The 22,414-nt window shown below is 40.4% G+C and overlaps 1 protein-coding gene across 11 annotated transcripts in view; it reads right to left on the reverse strand.

The window, feature by feature from the left end:
- The window catches only part of LOC105496910 (scaffold protein involved in DNA repair), a 477,476-nt gene that overhangs the window by 112,786 nt on the left and 342,276 nt on the right, over positions 1-22,414 (reverse strand). The window contains exons 1-2 of one of the 11 annotated variants that reach the window (XM_024797628.2): positions 19,530-21,378; positions 19,127-19,229 (exon numbers count right to left, since the gene is read on the reverse strand). The exons of 9 other annotated variants lie outside the window; for them this stretch is intronic. In XM_024797628.2, the coding sequence (XP_024653396.2) occupies positions 19,127-19,179 (53 nt within the window). In that variant the 5' untranslated portion in view covers positions 19,180-19,229; positions 19,530-21,378. Of the gene's footprint in view, positions 1-8,328; positions 8,453-19,126; positions 19,230-19,529; positions 21,379-22,414 lie in introns of those variants that run through there. One more of the 11 variants, XM_024797626.2, reaches the window with a different exon arrangement.

Consider the following 22,414-nt stretch of genomic DNA (forward strand, 5'->3'; position numbering starts at 1 on the left):
ATGGAAAGTTCTAGGTCAAAGCACTTCACACATTTCTTTAACACTCTAAAACAACGTGTATAAAGTATATTATTCTGTCCACTCAATACTGGGAAAACTAAAGCTCAAAGCAATTAAGTAAGTTGCCCCAGGTCACAAACCTGTGGACACCAGAGCTGGCACTGGAATTTACAGCTTTTGATGACAAATCCTGGATGCTCTTCCACTCCTCTCTACTGCTCTTTTCAGCGTTTACATTAAATATTGCTTTCATCATATTTTACATGTTTTTCCTCCTCAGGCTCTTCTGTTTTCCCCATTATTCATTCTTTCACTTGTGAACAATAAATTCTGGTATAAGGGTTTTAATTTTTACTTGATCTTAGTTCAAAAATTCAATTTGCTACCTGTATTATTTTGTAATTTAACATATTTGAGACAAAGTGTGGTGAGAAAACTTGACATTTCAAAATGTCACATCATTTTACCTCATGTGACAGAAGCTGTTTTATCTAAAAATTAACATATGAATACATTCAGCACTGTAATTTTACATTTTTTCTGCATGTAGTTCAAAATATTTAAGCACATATTTGTACCTTTAGGTATTATTTTGATGTGCAGTATGGGAACTTGGAACTATAGTAAAACAGTGGCTGAAAATTCCCTTTTATCCCTTTAAGAAAGGTCAAGGGAAATACCAGACATAAAGAAATTTACCTATTTATATATATCAGAGGTTGGCAAATTATGGCCTGTGGGGCAAATTTTGCCTGTCCCTGATTTTTGTACATAAAGTTTCTTTTTTTGAGACACAGTCTCATTCTGTCACCCAGGCTGGAGTGCAGTAGCATGATCTCGGCTCACTGCAACCTTAGCCTCTCCTGGGTTCAACGGTTCTCTTGCTTCAGCCTCCTGAATAGCTGGGATTATAGGTTCGTGCCACCACACCCAGCTAATTTTTGTATCTTTAGTAGAGAAGGGGCTTCCCTATGTTGGCCAGGCTGGTCTTGAACTCCTGACCTCAAGTGATCCACCTGCCTCGGCCTCCCAAAGCGTTGGGATTACAGGCGTGAGCCACCACACCTGGCCCTTTGTACATAAAGTTTTACTGGCAAACAGCCACAACCATCTATCTAGACATTACTGTCTGCAGCTACTTTCAGTGTTTCAGACTGATGCTTTCAGACTGTGGAAAGGCCCACCAAGCCTAAAATAATATGCTTGCCAATACCTGCTATGTATAAATAAAATAAAACCCTCCAAATCCAGACCTACTGGGTGTCCATCATCTATCTCATCTTTGTTATCTCACTTAATCTACTAAACAATCTCCTGTGAGGTGGATGACAATTGAGTCCTTACTACTATCCTAACACATATGATTACTAAATCCCTAATACTGTCTACCCTATTCTGGGGGAAAAGAAAGCATCAGGAAGACTCAAACAAAACTTTTCCTTAAGTGATCTAGCTAAACTGTGAGAGATGCCTGCATCTCTTCAAACAGCCGCTGTGACACTTAAAGGAAGAATCTCAGTCCTTATGTTTTTACAACTTAATCATTTAGCACTTTTCAAAGGAAGGTCCTAAACTCATTTTTGCAAATAAATTAAGTTTAAATGGAGGATACATTTTCAATGAGACTGATCCAGAAAGTAGCTGAGCCCTACAGATTTTCAGCTACTTGAGAATATTGGCTAAGTTGGTTTATACTTTAATCCCAAAACAAGCCACAACAAAAAACCAACAAACATTCTCCATTCAATGTTTTTTATCTCCCATTTCCATTTTGTTAGACAGAAGTGAGTATATGTGTATTCACGATACACACAGGTTGAATATCCCTTACCTAAATTGCTTGGGACAGGATTTTTTTTTTCAGATTTGAAAATATTTGTACAGACATAATAAGATATTTTGGGGATGGGACCCAAGTCTAAACATGACATTCATTTATGTTTCATATACACCTTATAAAGAGCGCCTGAAGGTAATTTTATGCAAATTATTTATATTTTAAATAATTTTATATATGAAACAAAGTTTGTGTACACTGACTCATCAAAAAGCAAAGGTGTCACTATTTCAGCCACTCATGCTGGTGCTCAACCAGTTTTGGATTTTGGATTTTTGGAATAGGGATGCTCAACTCATATTAATGTATCCTAAACTACTGATTCTTAACATTGTTAATTTTTGCCTTTAGTCAGAGTTCTACCCATGAAAAACATGAACAATTCTGTTTAACTTTGCCAGAAATGGTTGGTTAAATTATTCTCTATCCCCATAAGATGATTCCTTGCTGTGACTGGAGGAAAAACAACCTTCTCTACCCAATTTTTAAAACACTATGGGGAAAACATCCTGAGTAGCCAAAATATAGCTTTCTTTAAAAGCATTATCTAAGGAAGCATGTTCTGTGGAAGGACGGCTAGTTTAATAGGGAAAACCATCTATATTTTTGAATCTCTCGTTTGTTTTTAAGGATGGATCTGAATAGCACCTAGAGAGTTCCTATATCTTAACGAAGCCATTCTAAATCACATCCCATGACAGAATGAATGAGTTCATGTAAACACAGTCAGTGGTATCATGAGTAACAAAATCTGTTTTCATCAGAAGCCCTTCATCCTGCGTAAGAGACCTGTGCACTACTAGGCAGCCCAGGCTAATGTTAACCAGCTCCAGCTGGTCCACTGCTATAAAAAGAACTAATGAAAACACAAACGCTAACTTCTCCATTCCACTCCGGCCAGTACGTCAAGGCTGCACAAAGACAGCCCTTTCCAAATGCTCTCAGTGAATGAACCGGCGGGTCTGGTTCTCTAAAGTTGTTTACTGAACAGAGTGTGCAGGGGACTCGCTGAACACCGACGGGGGTGCTGGGGGCCAGGGAGTGGGGAGGAATCACATGATCTGTCAGTGCACAAAGCCAATTTTTCCCGTTTGGATTTAGTTCTATAACACATAGAAGGAAGAGAAAGTTTTCAAAAGCAGAGACAGAGTATCTTCAGCGATTTCTTAAACACATACACACACTTAGGGTACTTTGGTTTTCTTATGAAAATATGTATCTCAGATAAATTAATGCCTTATCAAATATTCAAAATTCTTAAGGGAAATCATTTCTTTTTTTGTGACATCAGAAATTCCTACTAACGGTAAATCATTTCTTATTCAGTGACTTACTTTACAAGAGGAGGCAATCTTATGGTAAAGAGATGATCCTTATTTTAATTCTTTACATGGCTAAAAAACTCAAAGCTGTTAGTGCGCTGGAAGGTCTCATGGCAATTTCTCTCATCTTCATCTCACAGATGGACAGACTAGGGCTTAGCGGATACTATGCCTGCTGTGGGCCACACTGCTCAGTGGCAAAAAGAACATGGGTGTCCTGGCACTCACGAATGTTTTTCTACTCCATCTCATTCTAGATGTGGCTAAGTGAACATGGCCAAGAATAAACCAAAGAGGGTGCCTGGATAATTTCATAATATTATGGGCTTGACCTAACCTAGCCTTTTAATGTATGAGGTTACTTGCAATGTCAACTGAAAATTGAAGGAGTTGACCTGACATTTTTTCATTTTCTTGAAGAGGCTGAAAGTGTGATTCAATTAGTTATCCTGGTAGATGAAATGGTTTTCGCCTATCCATGCAGGGCCGATGCTGTGCCTGGGACATTAATCTGCAGTACAGATGCTAACTCTCGAGTCACCCCCATCCTCCTGGGACACCAGCCTCTACTTCCCATGACATCCTGTCATTACCTCCCACCTTCTGTGCACCCCCTAGCTGGCTGTGAGGCTGCAGCAGTGAGGCAGAGCACCAAAGGAGACCTGCATCAGATCAGCAATGCCTGAGTATAGGCCTGATTCAGGCCCACTCTTACCTCTAACCAGCCCTTGGAGGGCTATGTCTCCTGTGGCCAGGAGGCCAGCAGCTTAGGGAATGTCACAGGCTGTACAGCTGCTCCAAGCGGTGGGTCTCTGATTTCAGGTCTAATCCTTCTCCTGCCCTCTCCCCGTACCTATTATTTTTTAACTTACTGAGGTTGAAAACTTCAGAGCCATCTTTAGACCTTTCTTTTCCTTATTCCTCAAATCCTAACCATTGCTGAGTCCAAATTTTTCCATCATTCAAGAAGCCCTTCTCTTGCATCCATTCCTCTGCTGGGCCTCCCTGCAGGGCTGACAGGGCTGAGCACCTTGCCCTGGACATTTAAGCTCTCAACTCTGCTTCCTGCCTGCCACTAAGACACTACTTGGATCATATCAAACGCCTCAGCAGTTTGCCCATCAGATAACTCTCAAGCCCTCTGCAACATGATCTCAATCTACCTTTCCAGTCTTATCTTGCAATGACTTCCCTCCATCTCACTCTGTCGCCCAGACTGGAGTGCAATGACATGATCTCCGCTCACTGCAACCTCCATCTCCCGGGTTCTAGGGATTCTCCCGCCTCAGCCTCCTCAGTAGCTGGGACTACAGGCACCCACTATCATGCCTGGCTAATTTTTGTAGAGACAGGGTTTCACCATGTTGGCCAGACTTGTACTGAACTCCTGACCTCAGGTGATCTGCCTGCCTTGGCCTCCCATACTTGAACTTTTAAAATTTGAAAATCTGACTACGGTCTAGGCACTCAACTTAGAACTAAGCACACCTTTTATTTCTCTAATAAGCATTTATGGGGGCCCTATATTCACACAGCTCTGTGGCAAACGGCACTGAGAGGCCTGGGCCAAATGGATATGTGCACACATAGGCAAGAAAGGGCACAGCCCCTTCCCTCAAAGACGCTCAGGTCATCAAGAGAGAGGCGTGCACAATAAGACAGAAGCAAGAACAGAGATGAGAGGATGAAGAGATCACATAACCCAAATCTACAATCTACAGATGAGGCAGCCAAGGCAGGGTGAGACGACATGACATGCCCAGATGATTCATTTGGGCTTCACTTTCAAGATGGTTCATGTAAGGAATTATTAAAAAACCGAATGATCCAGACATTTGGAATTAGATAGTGGTGATGGTCACAATAACGTTGTGAACACACTAAAACCCATATGAATTGGCCGGGTGTGGTGGCTCACGCTCCTGTAATCCCAGCACTTTGGGAGGCCAAGGTGGGTGGATAACAAAGTCAGGAGATCGAGACCATCCTGGTCAACATGGTGAAACCCCGTCTCTACTAAAACACAAAAAATTAGCTGGGAGTGGTGGTGTGCGCCTGTAGTCCCAGCTACTCGGGAGGCTGAGGCAGGGGACTCGCTTGAACCCAGGAGGGGGAGATTGCAGTGAGCCGAGATTGTGCCACTGCACTCTAGTCTGAGAGACTCCATCTCAAAAAAAACAAAAAACAAAACCCCAAAGAATTGTATACCCTTTAAAATGGTTTAAACGGGCCGGGCACACTGGCTAATGCCTGTAATCACAGCACTTTGGGAGGCCGAGGTGGGTGGATCGCCTGGGGTCAGGAGATTGAGACCATCCTGGCCAACATGGTGAAATCCCCTCTCTATTAAAACACAAAAAATTAGCCGGGCGTGGTGATGCATGTCTGTAGTCCCAGCTACTTGGGAGGCTGAGGCAGGGAACTCGCTTGAACCTGGGAGGTGGAGATTGCAGTGAACTGAGATCACGCCACTGCACTCCAGCCTGACGACAGAGTGAGATTCTGTTTCAAAAAAACCCAAAGAAACAAAAACCACAAAACCAATAAATTGTGTATACCCTTTAAAATGGTTTAAATGGGCTGGGTGGGGTGGCTCATGCCTGTAATTCCAGCACTTTGGGAGACTGAGGCGAGTGGATCACCTGGGGTCAGGAGTTCGAGACCAGCCTGGCCAACATGGCGAAAACTTGTCTCTACTAAAAATAAAAAAATTAGCCAGGTGTGGTTCCTGTAATCCCAGTTACTTGGAAGGGTAAGGCAGGAAAATCGCTTGAACCCGGGATGCGGAGGTTGCAGTGAGCCGAGATTGCACCACTGCATTCCAGCCTGGGTGATGGAGTGAGACTCGGTCTCAAAAAAATAGATAAATAAAATAAAATGGTTTAAATGGTGAGTTTCATCTTATAATCAAAACAAAACCAAATGATCCCATGTTACCATCACAGACAGATCTAACTTGTCCTTCTCAAAACCTGGCTGAACTCTGTCTTTCAAAATGTCTTCCTTGACTACTCCTGGCAGCTGCTGTAATTCTCTGATCTGTATCCTGCTAGTACGCTTTCTATTAATAGCTTGCATTCTATTAGAATAGAACACATGCATGTGTATGAATATATCCTCTCTGTCTTCCTGAAAAGATAGTGGGCTCCTTCAGCACAGACATGATATCATAGAATTCTCTGGTCAATCTTTAGCGTAAACTTTCTTCTCTTCTTTCCTTTCTTCCTTTTTTCATTTAGCTAGACCACTTTAAAGGCAGCACGGTAGGGGAAATAGAATACATGTGCTGAGCAGGTGGCTAAAATTATTTTGTAACTAATATTAATAGAGTTGCTCTTAAAGACATTAAAGAACCACAGAAGAAAAGAATGTGAAGCTCAGCACTATAAAGACTTAGCACCTGTAGTTCCAGCTACTCAAGAGGCTGAAGCAGGAAGATCACTTGACCCCAGGAGGTCGAGGCTGCAGTGAGCCATGACTGGGCCTAGGCAACAGAGTAAGACCCTGTCACTCAAAAAAAAACAAAACAACAAAAAAAGGGTAAATATACATATATGCATATTCAGAGTATCATGTAGAAAAAGCAAACAGACTGATCCTGTATGACCCTACACGACCCTGAGAGGAAGTGTCAGTTCCAAGGGGCAGAAGATCCAGGGAGAGAGGTTCAGGCTCAAGATAGGAAAGAGCCTTCTGGGAAAGGGAGCTGCACAGGGGCTGCAGTAGAGCAATGTGCTGCCATGGGAGGTGCTCAAACGTGCAGCTGAGATGAAGCAGTAAATCAATAATTTGTAACTGGTATTTAAGGGCCAACTGAACTCTTAAGCTTCCATGATTCTGTAACACCAAAAAGACACTTAAACCAAGACCCCAAACAAGCATCTAAATTATTTAAAGCTGAATAATTCTACCACCTAAAAAGACATATGCAGAGATTCACTGTGTAGAATTATATCTCAGAGCACACAAGATCAACTCTATGACTAAAACCAACTTAATCATTAACAAACCTTAAAGCTGGCCAGGACTCTGTTTAAGATTATTCATTACAAAAGGCTTTTTAACACACATAACCCATTCACATGGTGCAAAATTCAAACTTCTCCCTTCTTTTCCTAACTGCCTCATTCTCCCATGGGGCAATTAACGTTGCCAGCTTCTTGTGTATCTTCCAAAGATAGTTCATGCATAGAAAGAACATTAGTGCCCATGGTACCCCTTTGTTTTAACCAAATAGTAACACACTTTTGTGCTTGTTTTGGACCTTGTTCATTTATAATAATACTGGTGATCATTCCATATTAACACAGAAAGACTGTTCACATTCCTTAATTTTAGATGACAGCATAATATCCCATTTTTGACATTGATATTGTTCCTAAACTAAGTTGTAAGCTCTCACAAATGAAGCTGAAGACCAATGGAACTAAAAAACGATTACTTTAAAAGTTGGTTGCTCAGCTGTTCTTACCTCAAAGTATACGCACACACAAATTTTAATTATATAAAACAATTATATGTGGGTTTTTAAAACTAAGGCCTTGTATACAGTAATAAATTACTTGTCAGGTAATTCCGAGAAAATAACACAACTGTTTATCTCCTCCATGTATAATATGCAGACATGTTTTCAAAATTTATCTATAGAAAATTAAATTATTAAAAACTATAGCTGAATAAAAAAATTAATTCCTGCTAAAATTTATAGAATGTTTACTGTACAACCTATCTATCACCCTTGGCAATATTATATTACAGTTTGAGTTAATGTATGCACCTTAAAGGGAAAAATTTTTTAAAATTCGTATCATTCAGATTTTAATAAACTCAGTTTGGTTTTCCTTCAAGACTGAATAATGATAGCTGGACTGTACAGAATGAAGAGGATGACAGGAAAAGTCTTTACAACGATAGATGCATCTCTTTTGCAGAAGATTAAGGAATGAGATTATATTACTTAAAAAAAAAATCCAGCCAGACAAACCAACTAGAAAATGACATAAGAAGAATTCTGATTCAAACACAAATCACACACACAAAAGCGTGTTAACCCTGCATTGATCTCCTGACTTTAGAGATCCTTGCCCAATACACTAAACCTCCACAGTGCTCTTACTGACATTATAGATATCTTTTGGCCTAAAGGAACTCTATTAGAACATAATGTACCTGAAGCTGTGGCAAATCTTGATGACATGATTGTCAGTGCCCTGAAGACTAGGGCTTGTCTCTGGCACATCCCAAGAACTGAGCAGCAGCTGAGCACCAACAATGTGGCTCAGAGAAGCAATATTCATTTTAAGTTAGTATTTCCCACTCCCAAAATGGCATAAAGTAATCTAAGGTCAGTATTTTGGAAACACTGGCTCATATCATCCAGGACAAAACTTATTATGCAGGTGACTTTTATTCATACAGATATTTTAGGACAGGAGCTGTTTTTTCTCTCTTTTGTACATGCCACTATTTGCACTGCAGGATGATGTGACACAGTAGGCACTTGACAAAGGTCAATTAATGGAACAATATCTCTTATATATTATCCTATTAAACCCTTGCAACAAAAGGTAACTTACAACAGGCCTTATTATTTCCATTTGACAGCACTGAACGGTGATGGTGCATCTTTTGATGGCCCCAATGTTCATAAACTATGAATGGATACAATTTGATATATTTATCCACTGCAAAATTATGTTTAAGGTCTTAGAAGTGCCCCCAGTTCTATGCCGTTAATCCTGAAACAAACATGAATAACAGTTGACTTCAAAGACTACTCAGAAATTTGGCTTGTATGCCACCCCTTCTCTGATGTTGTCATCTATGTCACAAATGCTCTTGCTTCAGACTATCTTAGGTACCAATGGAGGTAACAGTGCATGCTCCAGCTTCACCTCCCAGGCATTATAAAATGGGAGTTTAAAAATAGCTTAATTTTCTTAAAAAAGTAACTTCATAGACACCTGACAAATCATGACTGCTACCTGAGCCAGCAAGTATGATTAATGCCAACAAAGATACATCATGTTGACAGTATGCAGCTTTGATAGGATGTAATTAAAATGGAATTTTATGTTTGCAATCTTTTTCTCCCAAATCCATACCTGTCTAAATATCAAAAAAACACAAAATAAGGGATCTTCGACAAAATATCTGTCCAGTAATCCTCAAAACTGTCCTGGTAATAAAAAGCAAAAAGCATTTAAGAAAGTCTACAGGAGCCTAAGGAGACATGACAATGAGATGTAATGTGCTATCACGAACGGGGTGCTGCAACAGAAAATGGACACCAGGGAAAATCTAAGGAGATTTAAATAAAGTATGAACTTCAGTGAATAATATTGTGACAATACTGCTTAATTAATTGTTATGTATGTGGCATAATAATGTAAGATGTAACAACAAGGGAAACTGGATATGGAGTACGTGGGAACACTCTGTATTTGGGAACGCTCTGTATTATCTTCGCAAACTTTTCTATACAGTTAAAACTATTTTAAAATGAGAAGCATGTTAAAGTAATTAAATAAAAAAGTAATGATAAGTACATATTTGTAAATTCCCACTATAGAGAGTATCACTGCAAAGAAGGATCCAGTAGAACTGAACTGGTTCTATATCCTGATGACTCAAAGCAATTATTTTAGTAATTTGATTATAAACACCTTCCCTACTAAGAATCACTGTAGGTTACACACTTCTCTGATTCCTAAATATATAGTATATAAAATTTAAAAAGTGTGATTATACTATGCAGAAAAATCATTTGACAAAATCTAAGATTCTTTCAGGACAAAAAAGATTCAACAAAGCAGGAAAAGAAGGAACTTCCTCAACCTGGCACAGGGCATTGATGAAAACTTCACAGCTAACACACTCAATGGTGAAAGAATGAGAGCTCTCCCCAAGATCAGGAACAAAACAACGATTCCTGCTTTTGCTACTTTCATTCAATGCTGTACTGGAAATTCTAGCTATAGCAATTAAGTAAGAAAAAGAAATAAATAACAAACTAATTGGAAAGGAGGAAGTAAAACTGTCTTTACTCACAGATGACAATCTTTTATGGAGAAAAAATTTTTAAAAATCCACAAAAATCTATTACAGCTAAGAACTTCAGCAAAGTTGCAGGATACAAGGTCAACAAACAAAAATAAGTTATATTTTTATACACTAGCAATGAACAATCTGAAAAGAAAATTAAGAAACAAACTGGTTTATAATAGCATCAAAATAATAAAATAGAAACAAATGTAAACAAGGAAGTATAAGACTTGTACAATTAAAACTCCAAAACATTTCTGAAAGAAATTAAAGAAGACCTAAATAAATGGAAAGGCATCTTGTCTTCATGAACTGAAAAACTGAATATTATTAAGCTACTGCCATATAGTGATTCAATGCAATCCCTATCAAAAACCAATGGCTGGCTAGGTGCAGTGGCTCACCAGCCTGGCCAATATGGCGAAATTCCTTTTCCACTAAAAATGCAAGAATTAGCCGGGCATGGTGGAGTGCCCAGGGTTTAGCAGAGATGTCAATTACAGTGTGCGCACCTGTAATCCAGCTACTCGGGAGACTGAGGCAGGAGAACTGCTGGAACCTGAGAGGCAGAGGTTGCAGTGATCCAAGATGGTGCCACTGTATTCCAGCCTGTGCGACAGAGTGAGACTCTGGCAAAAAAAAGAGAGAGAGGGAGAGAGAGAAAAAAGAAAAAAGAAAAAAAAAAAAAAGGCTATTTTCACAGAAATGGAAATGTCAATCCAAAGATTAAGAGGGAACTGCAATGAACTAGCCAAATTAATTTAAACTGTCCCCAATACCTAAATGCATATACGGGCTAAAACTATACAATTCTTGAACAAAAACACAGGAGTAAATCTTCATGACCTTGGATTTGATAACAGTTCATAAAAAAGATACCAAAAGCACAAGCAACAAAAGAAAAAATAGATAATTTGAACGTCATCAAACGTAAAACTTGGCTGGGCACAGTGACTCACCCCTATAATCCTAGCACTTTGAGAAGCTTGCATGAGTCCAAGAGTTTGAGGCTGCAGGGAGCTATAATCCGACCACTGCACTCCAGCCTGGGTGACAGAGCAAGACCCTGTCTCTTTAAAAAAAAAAAAAAAAAATTGGAGAAAGAGGAAGTTGAGTCTCCAGCTCCCAGCGCGAGCAACACAGAAGACAGGTGATTTCTGCATTTTCAACTGAGACTCCACCTCTGGGGACAGGACACAGCTAAACAACAACAACAACAACAACAACAAAAAAGCAGCAGAAACCTCTGCAGATGCAAACGACTCTGTCTGACAGCTTTGAAGAGAGCAGTGGATCTCCCAACACGGAGGCTGAGATCTGAGAACGGACAGACTGCCTGCTCAAGTGGGTCCCTGACCCCTGAGTAGCCTAACTGGGAGACATCCCCCACTAGGGGCAGACCGACACCCCACACCTCACACGGTGGAGTAAACCCCTGAGAGGAAGCTTCCAAAGCAAGAATCAGACAGGTACACTCGCTGTTCAGCAATATTCTATCTTCTGCAGACTCTGCTGCTGATACCCAGGCAAACAGGGTCTGGAGTGGACCTCAAGCAATCTCCAACAGACCTACAGCTGAGGGTCCTGACTGTTAGAAGGAAAACTAACAAACAGGAAGGACACCCACACCAAAACCCCATCAGTACATCACCATCATCAAAGACCAGAGGCAGATAAAACCACAAAGATGGGGAAAAAGCAGGGCAGAAAAGCTGGAAATTCAAAAAATAAGAGCACATCTCCCCCTGCAAAGGAACGCAGCTCATCACCAGCAACGGATCAAAGCTGAACACAGAATGACTTTGACGAGATGACAGAAGGCTTCAGTCCATCAAACTTCTCAGAGCTAAAGGACGGATTACGTACCCAGCGCAAAGAAACTAAAAATCTTGAAAAAACAGTGGAAGAATTGATAGCTAGAGTAATTAATGCAGAGAAGGTCATAAACGAACTGACAGAGATGAAAACCATGACATGAGAAATACGTGACAAATGCACAAGCTTCAGTAACCGACTCCATCAACTGGAAGAAAGAGTATCAGCGATTGAGGATCAAATGAATGAAATGAAGCGAGAAGAGAAACCTAAAGAGAAAAGAAGAAAAAGAAATGAACAAAGCCTGCAAGAAGTATGGGATTACGTAAAAAGACCAAATCTACGTCTGATTGGGGTACCTGAAAGTGAGGGGGAAAATGGAACTAAGTTGGAAAACACTCTTCAGGATATCATCCAGGAGAACTTCCCCAACCTAGTAGGGCAGACCAACATTCAAATTCGGGAAATACAGAGAACGCCACAAAGATACTCCTCGAGAAGAGCAACTCCAAGACACATAATTGCTAGATTCACCAAAGTTGAAATGAAGGAAAAAATGTTGAGGGCAGCCAGAGAGAAAGGTCGGGTTACCCACAAAGGGAAGCCCATCAGACTAACAGCAGATCTCTGGGCAGAAATTCTACAAGCCAGAAGAGAGTGGGGGCCAATATTCAACATTCTTAAAGAAAAGAATTTTAAACTCAGAATTTCATATCCAGCCAAACTAAGTTTCATAAGTGAAGGAGAAATAAAATCCTTTACAGATAAGCATATGCTTAGAGATTTTGTCACCACCAGGCCTGCCTTACAAGAGACCCTGAAGGAAGCACTAAACATGGAAAGGCACAACCGGTACCAGTCATTGCAAAAACATGCCAAAATGTAAAGACCATTGAAGCTAGGAAGAAACCTCATCAACTAACGAGCAAAATAACCAGTTAATATCATAATGGCAGGATCAAGTTCACACATAACAATATTAACCTTAAATGTAAATGGACTAAATGCTCCAATTAAAAGACACAGACTGGCAAACTGGATAGAGAGTCAAGACCCATCAGTTTGCTGTATTCAAGAGACCCATCTCACATGCAGAGACATACATACGCTCAAAATAAAGGGATGGAGGAAGATCTACCAAGCATATGGAAAACACAAAAAAGCAGGAGTTGCAATCCTAGTCTCTGATAAAACAGACTTTAAACCATCAAAGATCAAAAGAGACAAAAAAGGCCATTACATAATGGTAAAGGGATCAATTCAACAGGAAGAGCTAACGATCCTAAATATATATGCACCAATACAGGAGCACCCAGATTCATAAAGCAAGTCCTTAGAGATGTACAAAGAGACTTAGACTCCCATACAATAATAATGGGAGACTTTAACACCCCATTGTCAACATTAGACAGATCAACGAGACAGAAAGTTAACAAGGATATCCAGGAATTGAACTCATCTCTGCAGCAAGCAGACCTAATAGACATCTACAGAACTCTCCACCCCAAATCAACAGAATATACATTCTTCTCAGCACCACATCACACTTATTCCAAAATTGACCACATAACTGGAAGTAAAGCACTCCTCAGCAAATGTACAAGAACAGAAATTATAACAAACTGTCTCTCAGACCACAGTGCAATCAAACTAGAACTCAGGACTAAGAAACTCAATCAAAACCGCTCAACTACATGGAAACTGAATAACCTGCTCCTGAATGACTACTGGGTACATAACGAAATGAAGGCAGAAATAAAGATGTTCTTTGAAACCAATGAGAACAAAGATACAATATACCAGAATCTCTGGGACACATTTAAAGCAGTGTGTAGAGGGAAATTTATAGCACTAAATGCCCACAAGAGAAAACTGGAAAGATCTAAAATTGACACTCTAACATCACAATTAAAAGAACCAGAGAAACAAGAGCAAACACATTCAAAAGCTAGCAGAAGGCAAGAAATAACTAAGATCAGAGCAGAACTGAAGGAGATAGAGACATTAAAAACCCTCCAAAAAATCAATGAATCCAGGAGTTGGTTTTTTGAAAAGATCAACACAATTGAGAGACCGCTATCAAGACTAATAAAGAAGAAAAGAGAGAAGAATCAAATAGATGCAATAAAAAATGATAAAGGGGATATCACCACGACCCCACAGAAATATAAACTACCATCAGAGAATACTATAAACACCTCTACACAAATAAACTAGAAAATCTAGAAGAAATGGATAATTTTCTGGACACTTACACTCTCCCAAGACTAACCAGGAAGAAGCGGAATCCCTGAATAGACCAATAGCAGGCTCTGAAATGGAGGCAATAGTCTACCAACCAAAAAAAGTCCAGGACCAGATGGATTCACAGCTGAATTCTACCAGAGGTACAAGGAGGAGCTGGCACCATTCCTTCTGAAACTATTCCAATCAATAGAAAAAGAGGGAATCTTCCCTAACTCATTTTATGAGGCCAACATCATCCTGATACCAAAGCCTGGCAGAGACACAACAAAAAAAGAGAATTTTAGACCAATATCCCTGATGAACATTGATGCAAAAATTCTCAATAAAATACTGGCAAACCAGATCCAGCAGCACATCAAAAAGCTTATCCACCATGATCAAGTGGGCTTCATCCCTGGGATGCAAGGCTGGTTCAACATACGCAAATCAATAAACATAATCCAGCATGTAAACAGAACCAAAGAAAAAAAACACATGATTATCTCAATAGATGCAGAAAAGGCCTTTGACAAAATTCAACAGCCCTTCATGCTAAAAACACTCAATAAACTCGGTATTGATGGAACATATCTCAAAATAATAAGAGCTATTTATGACAAACCCACAGCCAATATCATATGAATGGGCAAAAACTGGCAGCATTCCCTTTGAAAACTGGCACAAGACAGGGATGCCCTCTCTCACCACTCCTATTCAACATAGTGTTGGAAGTTCTGGCTAGGGCAATCAGGCAAGAGAAAGAAATCAAGGGTATTCAGTTAGGAAAAGAAGAAGTCAAATTGTCCCTCTTTGCAGATGACATGATTGTATATTTAGAAAACCCCACTGTCTCAGCCCAAAATCTCCTTAAGCTGATAAGCAACTTCAGCAAAGTCTCAGGATACAAAATTAATGTGCAAAAATCACAAGCATTCTTATACACCAGTAACAGACAAACAGAGAGCCAAATCATGAATGAACTTGCATTCACAATTGCTTCAAAGAGAATCAAACACCTAGGAATCCAACTTACAAGGGATATAAAGGACCTCTTCAAGGAGAACTACAAACCACTGCTCAGTGAAATAAAAGAGGACACAAACAAATGGAAGAACATACCATGCTCATGGATAGGAAGAATCAATATTGTGAAAATGGCCATACTGCCCAAGGTAATTTATAGATTCAATGCCATCCCCATCAAGCTACCAATGAGTTTCTTCACAGAATTGGAAAAAACTGCTTTAAAGTTCATATGGAACCAAAAAAGAGCCCGCATCTCCAAGACAATCCTAAGTCAAAAGAACAAAGCTCGAGGCATCACGCTACCTGACTTCAGACTATACTACAAGGCTACAGTAACCAAAACAGCATGGTACTGGTACCAAAACAGAGATATAGACCAATGGAACAGAACAGAGGCCTCAGAAATAATACCACACATCTACAGCCATCTGATCTTTGACAAACCTGAGAGAAACAAGAAATGGGGAAAGGATTCCCTATTTAATAAATGGTGCTGGGAAAATTGGCTAGCCATAAGTAGAAAGCTGAAACTGGATCCTTTCCTTACTCCTTATACGAAAATTAATTCAAGATGGATTAGAGACTTAAATGTTAGACCTAACACCATAAAAACCCTAGAAGAAAACCTAGGGAATACCATTCAGGACATAAGCATGGGCAAGGACTTCATGTCTAAAACACCAAAAGCAACGGCAACAAAAGCCAAAATTGACAAATGGGATCTCATTAAACTAAAGAGCTTCTGCACAGCAAAAGAAACTACCATCAGAGTGAACAGGCAACCTACAGAATGGGAGAAAATGTTTGCAATCTACTCATCTGACAAAGGGCTAATATCCAGAACCTATAAAGAACTCAATCAAATTTACAAGAAAAAAACGAACAACCCCATCAAAAAGTGGGCAAAGGATATGAACAGACATTTCTCAAAAGAAGACATTCATACAGCCAACAGACACATGAAAATAAGCTCATCATCACTGGCCATCAGAGAAATGCAATCAAAACCACAATGAGATACCATCTCACACCAGTTAGAATGGCAATCATTAAAAAGTCAGGAAACAATAGGTGTTGGAGAGGATGTGGAGAAATAGGAACACTTTTACACTGTTGGTGGGATTGTAAACTAGTTCAACCATTATGGAAAACAGTATGGCGATTCCTCAAGGATCTAGAACTAGAAGTATCATATGACCCAGCCATCCCATTACTGGGTATATACCCAAAGGATTATAAATCATGCTGCTATAAAGACACATGCACACGTATGTTTACTGCGACACTATTCACAATAGCAAAGACTTGGAATCAACCCAAATGTCCATCAGTGACAGACTGGATTAAGAAAATGTGGCACATATACACCATGGAATACTATGCAGCCATAAAAAAGGATGAGTTTCTGTCCTTTGTAGGGACATGGATGCAGCTGGAAACCATCATTCTCAGCAAACTATCACAAGAACAGAAAACCAAACACCGCATGTTCTCGCTTATAGATGGGAACTGAACAATGAGATCACTTGGACTCGGGCAGGGGAACATCACACACCGGGGCCTATCATGGGGAGGGGGGAGGGGGGAGGGATTGCATTGGGATTTATACCTGATGTAAAAGACGAGTTGATATGTGCAGCACACCAACATGGCACAAGTATACATATGTAACAAACCTGCACTTTATGCACATGTACCCTAGAACTTAAAGTATAATAATAATAAAAAAAAAAGAAAGAAAAGAGTCAGTCACAAAAAAATAAAAATAAAAATAAAAATAAAAAAAATTAAAACTTTTGTGTATCAAAGGACACTATCAAGAAAGTGAAAAGACAACCTACAGGATGGGAGGAAAATTTCACAAATCATGTATTTGATTGGGGTCTTATATCCACAATATATAAAAAGAGAACTCTTACAGAAATGCAAATCAAAAAGACAATCAGATACCATCTCATGCCAGTCAGAATGGCAATTATTAAAAAGTCAAGAAGCAACAGATGCTCGCGAGGCTGTGGAGAAACAGGAACACTGTTACACTGTTGGTGGGAATATCAATTAGTTTAACCTTTGTGGAAGGCAGTGTGGTGATTCCTCAAAGACCTAGAACCAGAAATAGCATTTGACTCAGCAATCTCATTACTGGGTATATACCCGAAGGAATATAAATCATTCTATTATGAAGATAAATGCATGCATATGTTCACTGCAGCGTTATTCACAAAAGCAAAAACATAGAATCAACCCAAATGCCCAACAATGATAGACTGGATAAAGCAAATATGGTGCATATACACTATGGAATACTATGCAGCCATGAAAAGGAATGAGATCAGCTGGGTGCGGTGGCTTACGCCTGTAATTCCAGCACTTTGGGAGGCCGAGGTGAGTGGATCAAGAGGTCAGGAGATCAAGACCATCCTGGCCAACATGGTGAAACCCCGTCTCCACTAATATACAAAAATATTAACCAGGCGTGGTGGCGCATGTCTGTAGTCCCAGCTACTTGGGAGGCTGAGGCAGGAGAACTGCTTGAAACCAGGAGGCAGAGGTTGCAGTGAGCCAAGATCACACCACCACTCCAGCCTGGCAACAGAGCGAGACTCCATCTAAAAAGAAAAAAAAAAAAAAGGAACGAGATCATGTCCTTTGCAGGGACATGGATGGAGCTGGGAGCCATTATCCCCAGCAGAGTATCACAGGAACAGAAAACCAAACACCACATGTTCTCACTTACAAGTGGGAGCTGAACAATGAGAACTTGTGGACACAGGGAAGGGAACACACACTGGGGCCTGTATGGGGTAGGGAGTGGGGAAAGGGAGAGCCTGAGGATAAATAGCTAATGCATGTGTGGCTTAACACCCAGGTTATGGGTTGATAGGTGCAGCAAACTACCATGGCACACATTTACCTATGTAACACATCTTGCACATGTAACTTGTAACTTAAAATAAAATAAAAAGAGAAAACTCTTACAACTCGACAATAAAAATACAACACAATTTTAAAAAGAGTAAAAGACTTGAAAAATCATTTCTCCATAGTAGATACGCAAATGGACAACAAGCACATGAAAAGAAGCTCATCATCAGTCATTAGAGAGATGTGAATCAAAGCCACAGTGAGATACCACTTCACACCCATTAGGATTGTTATGGTTACAAAAAGAAAACAAGTGCTGGCGAGGATGTGGAGAAACTGCACCCCTGGTGAAAATTTAAAATGATGTAGCCACTGTGGAAAACAGTATGGTGGTTCCTCAAAAAGTTAAACATAGAATTAACATATAACCCAGTAACTTACTCCTAGGCATATCTACACCAACAGAAATGAAAACAGATGTCCACAGAAAAACTTCTGTGCAGAAGTTCATAGCAACATTATTCATAAAAGCCAAAAAGTGAAAACAAATGTCCATAAACTGATGAATGCATAAAATGTGATATATCTATACAACAGAATATTATTCAGCCATAAAAAGAAATGAAGTACTGGCACATGCTACAGAATGGATGAGCCTTGAAAACATTATCCCAAGTTTAAGATGCCAGACACAAAAGGTCAGATGTTGTATCATTCCATTTATATGAAATATTCAGAACAGACAAATACACAGAAACAGAAAGCAGACTGGTAGCTGCAACGGGCTGGGTAAGGGGTTAGTGGGGAGGGACTGCTTAATATGTATAGGATTTCCTTTGGTGTGATTAAACTGTTTTGGAATGATATAGCGTTGGTAGTTGTACAACATTGTGAATGTGCTACCACTGAATTACACACTTCAAAATGGTCAATTTTATGTTAATTTTATCTCAATAAATAAATAAATAAATATAAGTTAATGCATACATACACATAAAATTCACATGGTTCTACCAGGCATTCCGGGAGCCTGCCGCATAGCATCCATTTCCTCCATGGTGGCAGTGACTGGAAACAGTCTCTTCTTATGGAAGCTTCCAGGTAGTGTATAAAGGGGACACATATGAATGCATATATGTAAATGGACCTACTTAGTGTTTTTTACCACAACATTAACAGAGCATACTCTGACCAGGCAGAGGTGACAGATGAGTCATAGCTGTCACAAGGCCTAAAAGTCACAGTGCTCACAGGTACATGGCTTCATCGTTGCCCCTCGGCTCCTTGGGTTATACTCTCCCCAATTTTCCACCCAAACATAAAGCAGAGACCAGATATTATTATTTAGGAAGCACCTGGAAGAAGTTAAAAACTGAAACATAAAAGTAAATTACCAGATAATGCCTTTATTGTCTGCCATTAGGAATGACACTTTCTCCCAAATACGCGGTAGCTCTTGAACATATATCATTTCAGGAAATCTTGTTCTAGCCTTTTCTGGAGAGAAGATGATGCAACCATGAGCTGAGTACAAACCAGAATTAAGTTCAAAAATTTTCAAGACAAGATTTCCTGGTATCCTTGCTGTTACTGCAGTTTCCCACTTTTCCATAGCTCTTGAGGAGATGGGTCCTCAGAGATGTTCAGCTTCTCCTCATTCAATGTCTGCGGGATTTCAGGGTAGCCAGGGTTCTATTTAACTTACCTGTGTGCAAAGACTCGAAGTACAAAGCTGAATAAGCCACTTCTGAAGTTTTCCAAAAATCTGATTTCACTGGGAGGCATCAAGAAGATTTTGACATTTATTTCACTCTTCTTCCAACTCCATAGCATGCATATAATCTAGTCCTCTCTTGTTCCCTCCTCTAGGAGCTGTAGACAACCTGCATTGAGATTCCACACCAAAGATAGGAAGGGTGGTCTTGCACTTACGGGAAACCAGGTGGCAGGCCAGGTACGTGTGGAGGGCCTCACACAGTTGCCTTGAGATACAGATACCAGAGGCCTGTGGAGTCTCTCCCCACAAGCTACCTCTGGACGACTCAGTTCTCCTTTTTTGTTTAATTCAAATGATGAGTTCCTTCCTCTCAGGTAATTTTATTTCATTCGATGTTAAATGTCATATTTTAATTCTATCATCTGCCTGTGGTTGTTTAATTTTTGCTTGAACTTTTAGTTCTACATTAATTGTAATAAATGCTTTAAAACCCTTACATCATTATCCACTGAATTCTCTATTTTCTTTTTTTTTTTTGAGATGGAGTCTCGCTCTGTTGCCCAGGCTGGGGTGCAGTGGCGCCATCTCGGCTCACTGTAAGCTCCACCTCCCGGGTTCACGCCATTCTCCTACCTCAGCCTCCCAAGTAGCTGGAACTACAGGTGCCCCCCCACCACACCTGGCTAATTTTTTGTATTTTTAGTAAAGACAGGGTTTCACTGTGTTAGCCAGATGGTCTCAATCTGACCTCATGATCTGCCTGTCTTGGCCTCCCAAAGTGCTGGGATTACAGGCGTGAGACACCGAGCCCAGCCTCTTTTTTCTTTATAAACATCTTCACCCAAGAGCTGCCCTTGTTCCTCCCCTGCCACTTCCCTAAGTGTCCCTCCTTGTGCTGTTCCCTATTTGTTTATACTGACTGAACATTCTTCAGGGACCTTGGTTCCCAGTGTCTCATCCTCTATCTGATTGGAACACACATCACCTCTGTCCCAAAGCAGACTATTCCTGGCAAGTTCTACCTCACTGGCCTCGTCAATCTCCTTAGACAAACAACAACATTTGTAGTACAACTCCATGGACTGGTTCATCCTGAGAAGAGAAGGGGAGCCACAACCTCACCCCACCTTCTTAGCTGCTCAATCAGCCATTGCTGTTTCCCATCAACACATACTTGCTGGGTGTCTACTGCATTCATGGTCCAGTACCAAAACCAGATGAGTCACAGCCCCTGACCTCCGAGGGCTTATTTATGGTTAAATGAGACAACTGAAGTAAAGAAAACACATAGAGCTTATTTTGAAGGCAATGACAAGTATCAGTGCAATGTTTAATACCTGGTTGTTAGTCTCATTATATAATCAAGCATCTGTCACTCTCTTTTGTATCTGTGCAAATAAATGTGAAAGTTCAGACCATTTATAATACCAGTGCCAGAGCAGCAAGTGAGGAAGAAACAAGGGCATCTGTTCATGTACAATCCTCTCTCCTGGGAAGACGGTGTCCAACCCAAGAATTGCTCTGCAGGATTTTTGCTCCAGTTCCCTGTGGAGAAGGAGCTGAGCTGGCTCAAGCCACTGAGAACTGTGGAGCCAAGAAATCAGCATAACAAGGGTGAGCCTACCAAACCTGCCAGCTGGCTGCACCAAATGCTCTGGGTCTAGCAGCAGCTGGGAGAGAGGGCAGAGTAGGTCATTTGACAGAGGCAAAAGGGGAGGAGAGGGGCAGCAAGGTGTGGCGGCTCAGCTGGAGGAGGAAGTCAAGTTGGGTCAGGCTTGATCTCGCCCTGTCTCTGCTTCTTGCCCACAGAGGCACGTGGCACTGTGTGCTTGCATCTGGCCACCCCTGAAGACTCTGCCAGGCTGTGTGCTGTCTCCCATGGCTCTTCTCTGTGCCATCATCTCAGCAAAGCACACTCCAGAGCTGCAATCTGACTCACAGGAAAGTTCTAGTGTGATCACAGTGCTGCTCCAGATTGCAGCTGCAGGAATGGGGTGGGGGTATGGTGGGAAGAGTGGGGAGACTGTTCCAGGTCTCCAGCCTCTTTCAGGAACAAAAGTTTCCAGAGAAAGGAGGTCAGAAATAGGGAGGAAAAAATTCCATGCCTTTTATATAGGGCCACCTTGAAATCCTTCTTGTTCTTGATGGATGACAGGTGCTGGAAAATCACCATGGCCAGGTTAAGATGCAAACTTAGAATGGTGGTTACACATACCATGACTGAATATGAATCTGGAAAATTACTCTTGCTGTTTTCATTCTATTATCAAAACTTCATAATTGTCTGTACTCATATCCCTAGGCTGTTGCCATTCCATTTCATTTTTTCCTTCAAGTCTATCACTGGTTTAATATATAGAAAAAAAGAGCATGGAAACTTTCACTGCAGTTTTCATATTATCCATAAGTTTACCAAGAAAGTTATTCAATGTGTGTAGCCATAAATGAGAACATAGGTCAAATGATATAGGTTGATATTATCAAGTGTTTAAAGAGCATGAACATACTACTTTCATATTATTTACACCTCTAACTCTACTCTGAAACTTTTACTGTTTCAAT

This window comes from Macaca nemestrina, chromosome 8 (assembly GCF_043159975.1).
Source record: "Macaca nemestrina isolate mMacNem1 chromosome 8, mMacNem.hap1, whole genome shotgun sequence".
Taxonomy (NCBI): Eukaryota; Metazoa; Chordata; class Mammalia; order Primates; family Cercopithecidae; genus Macaca; species Macaca nemestrina.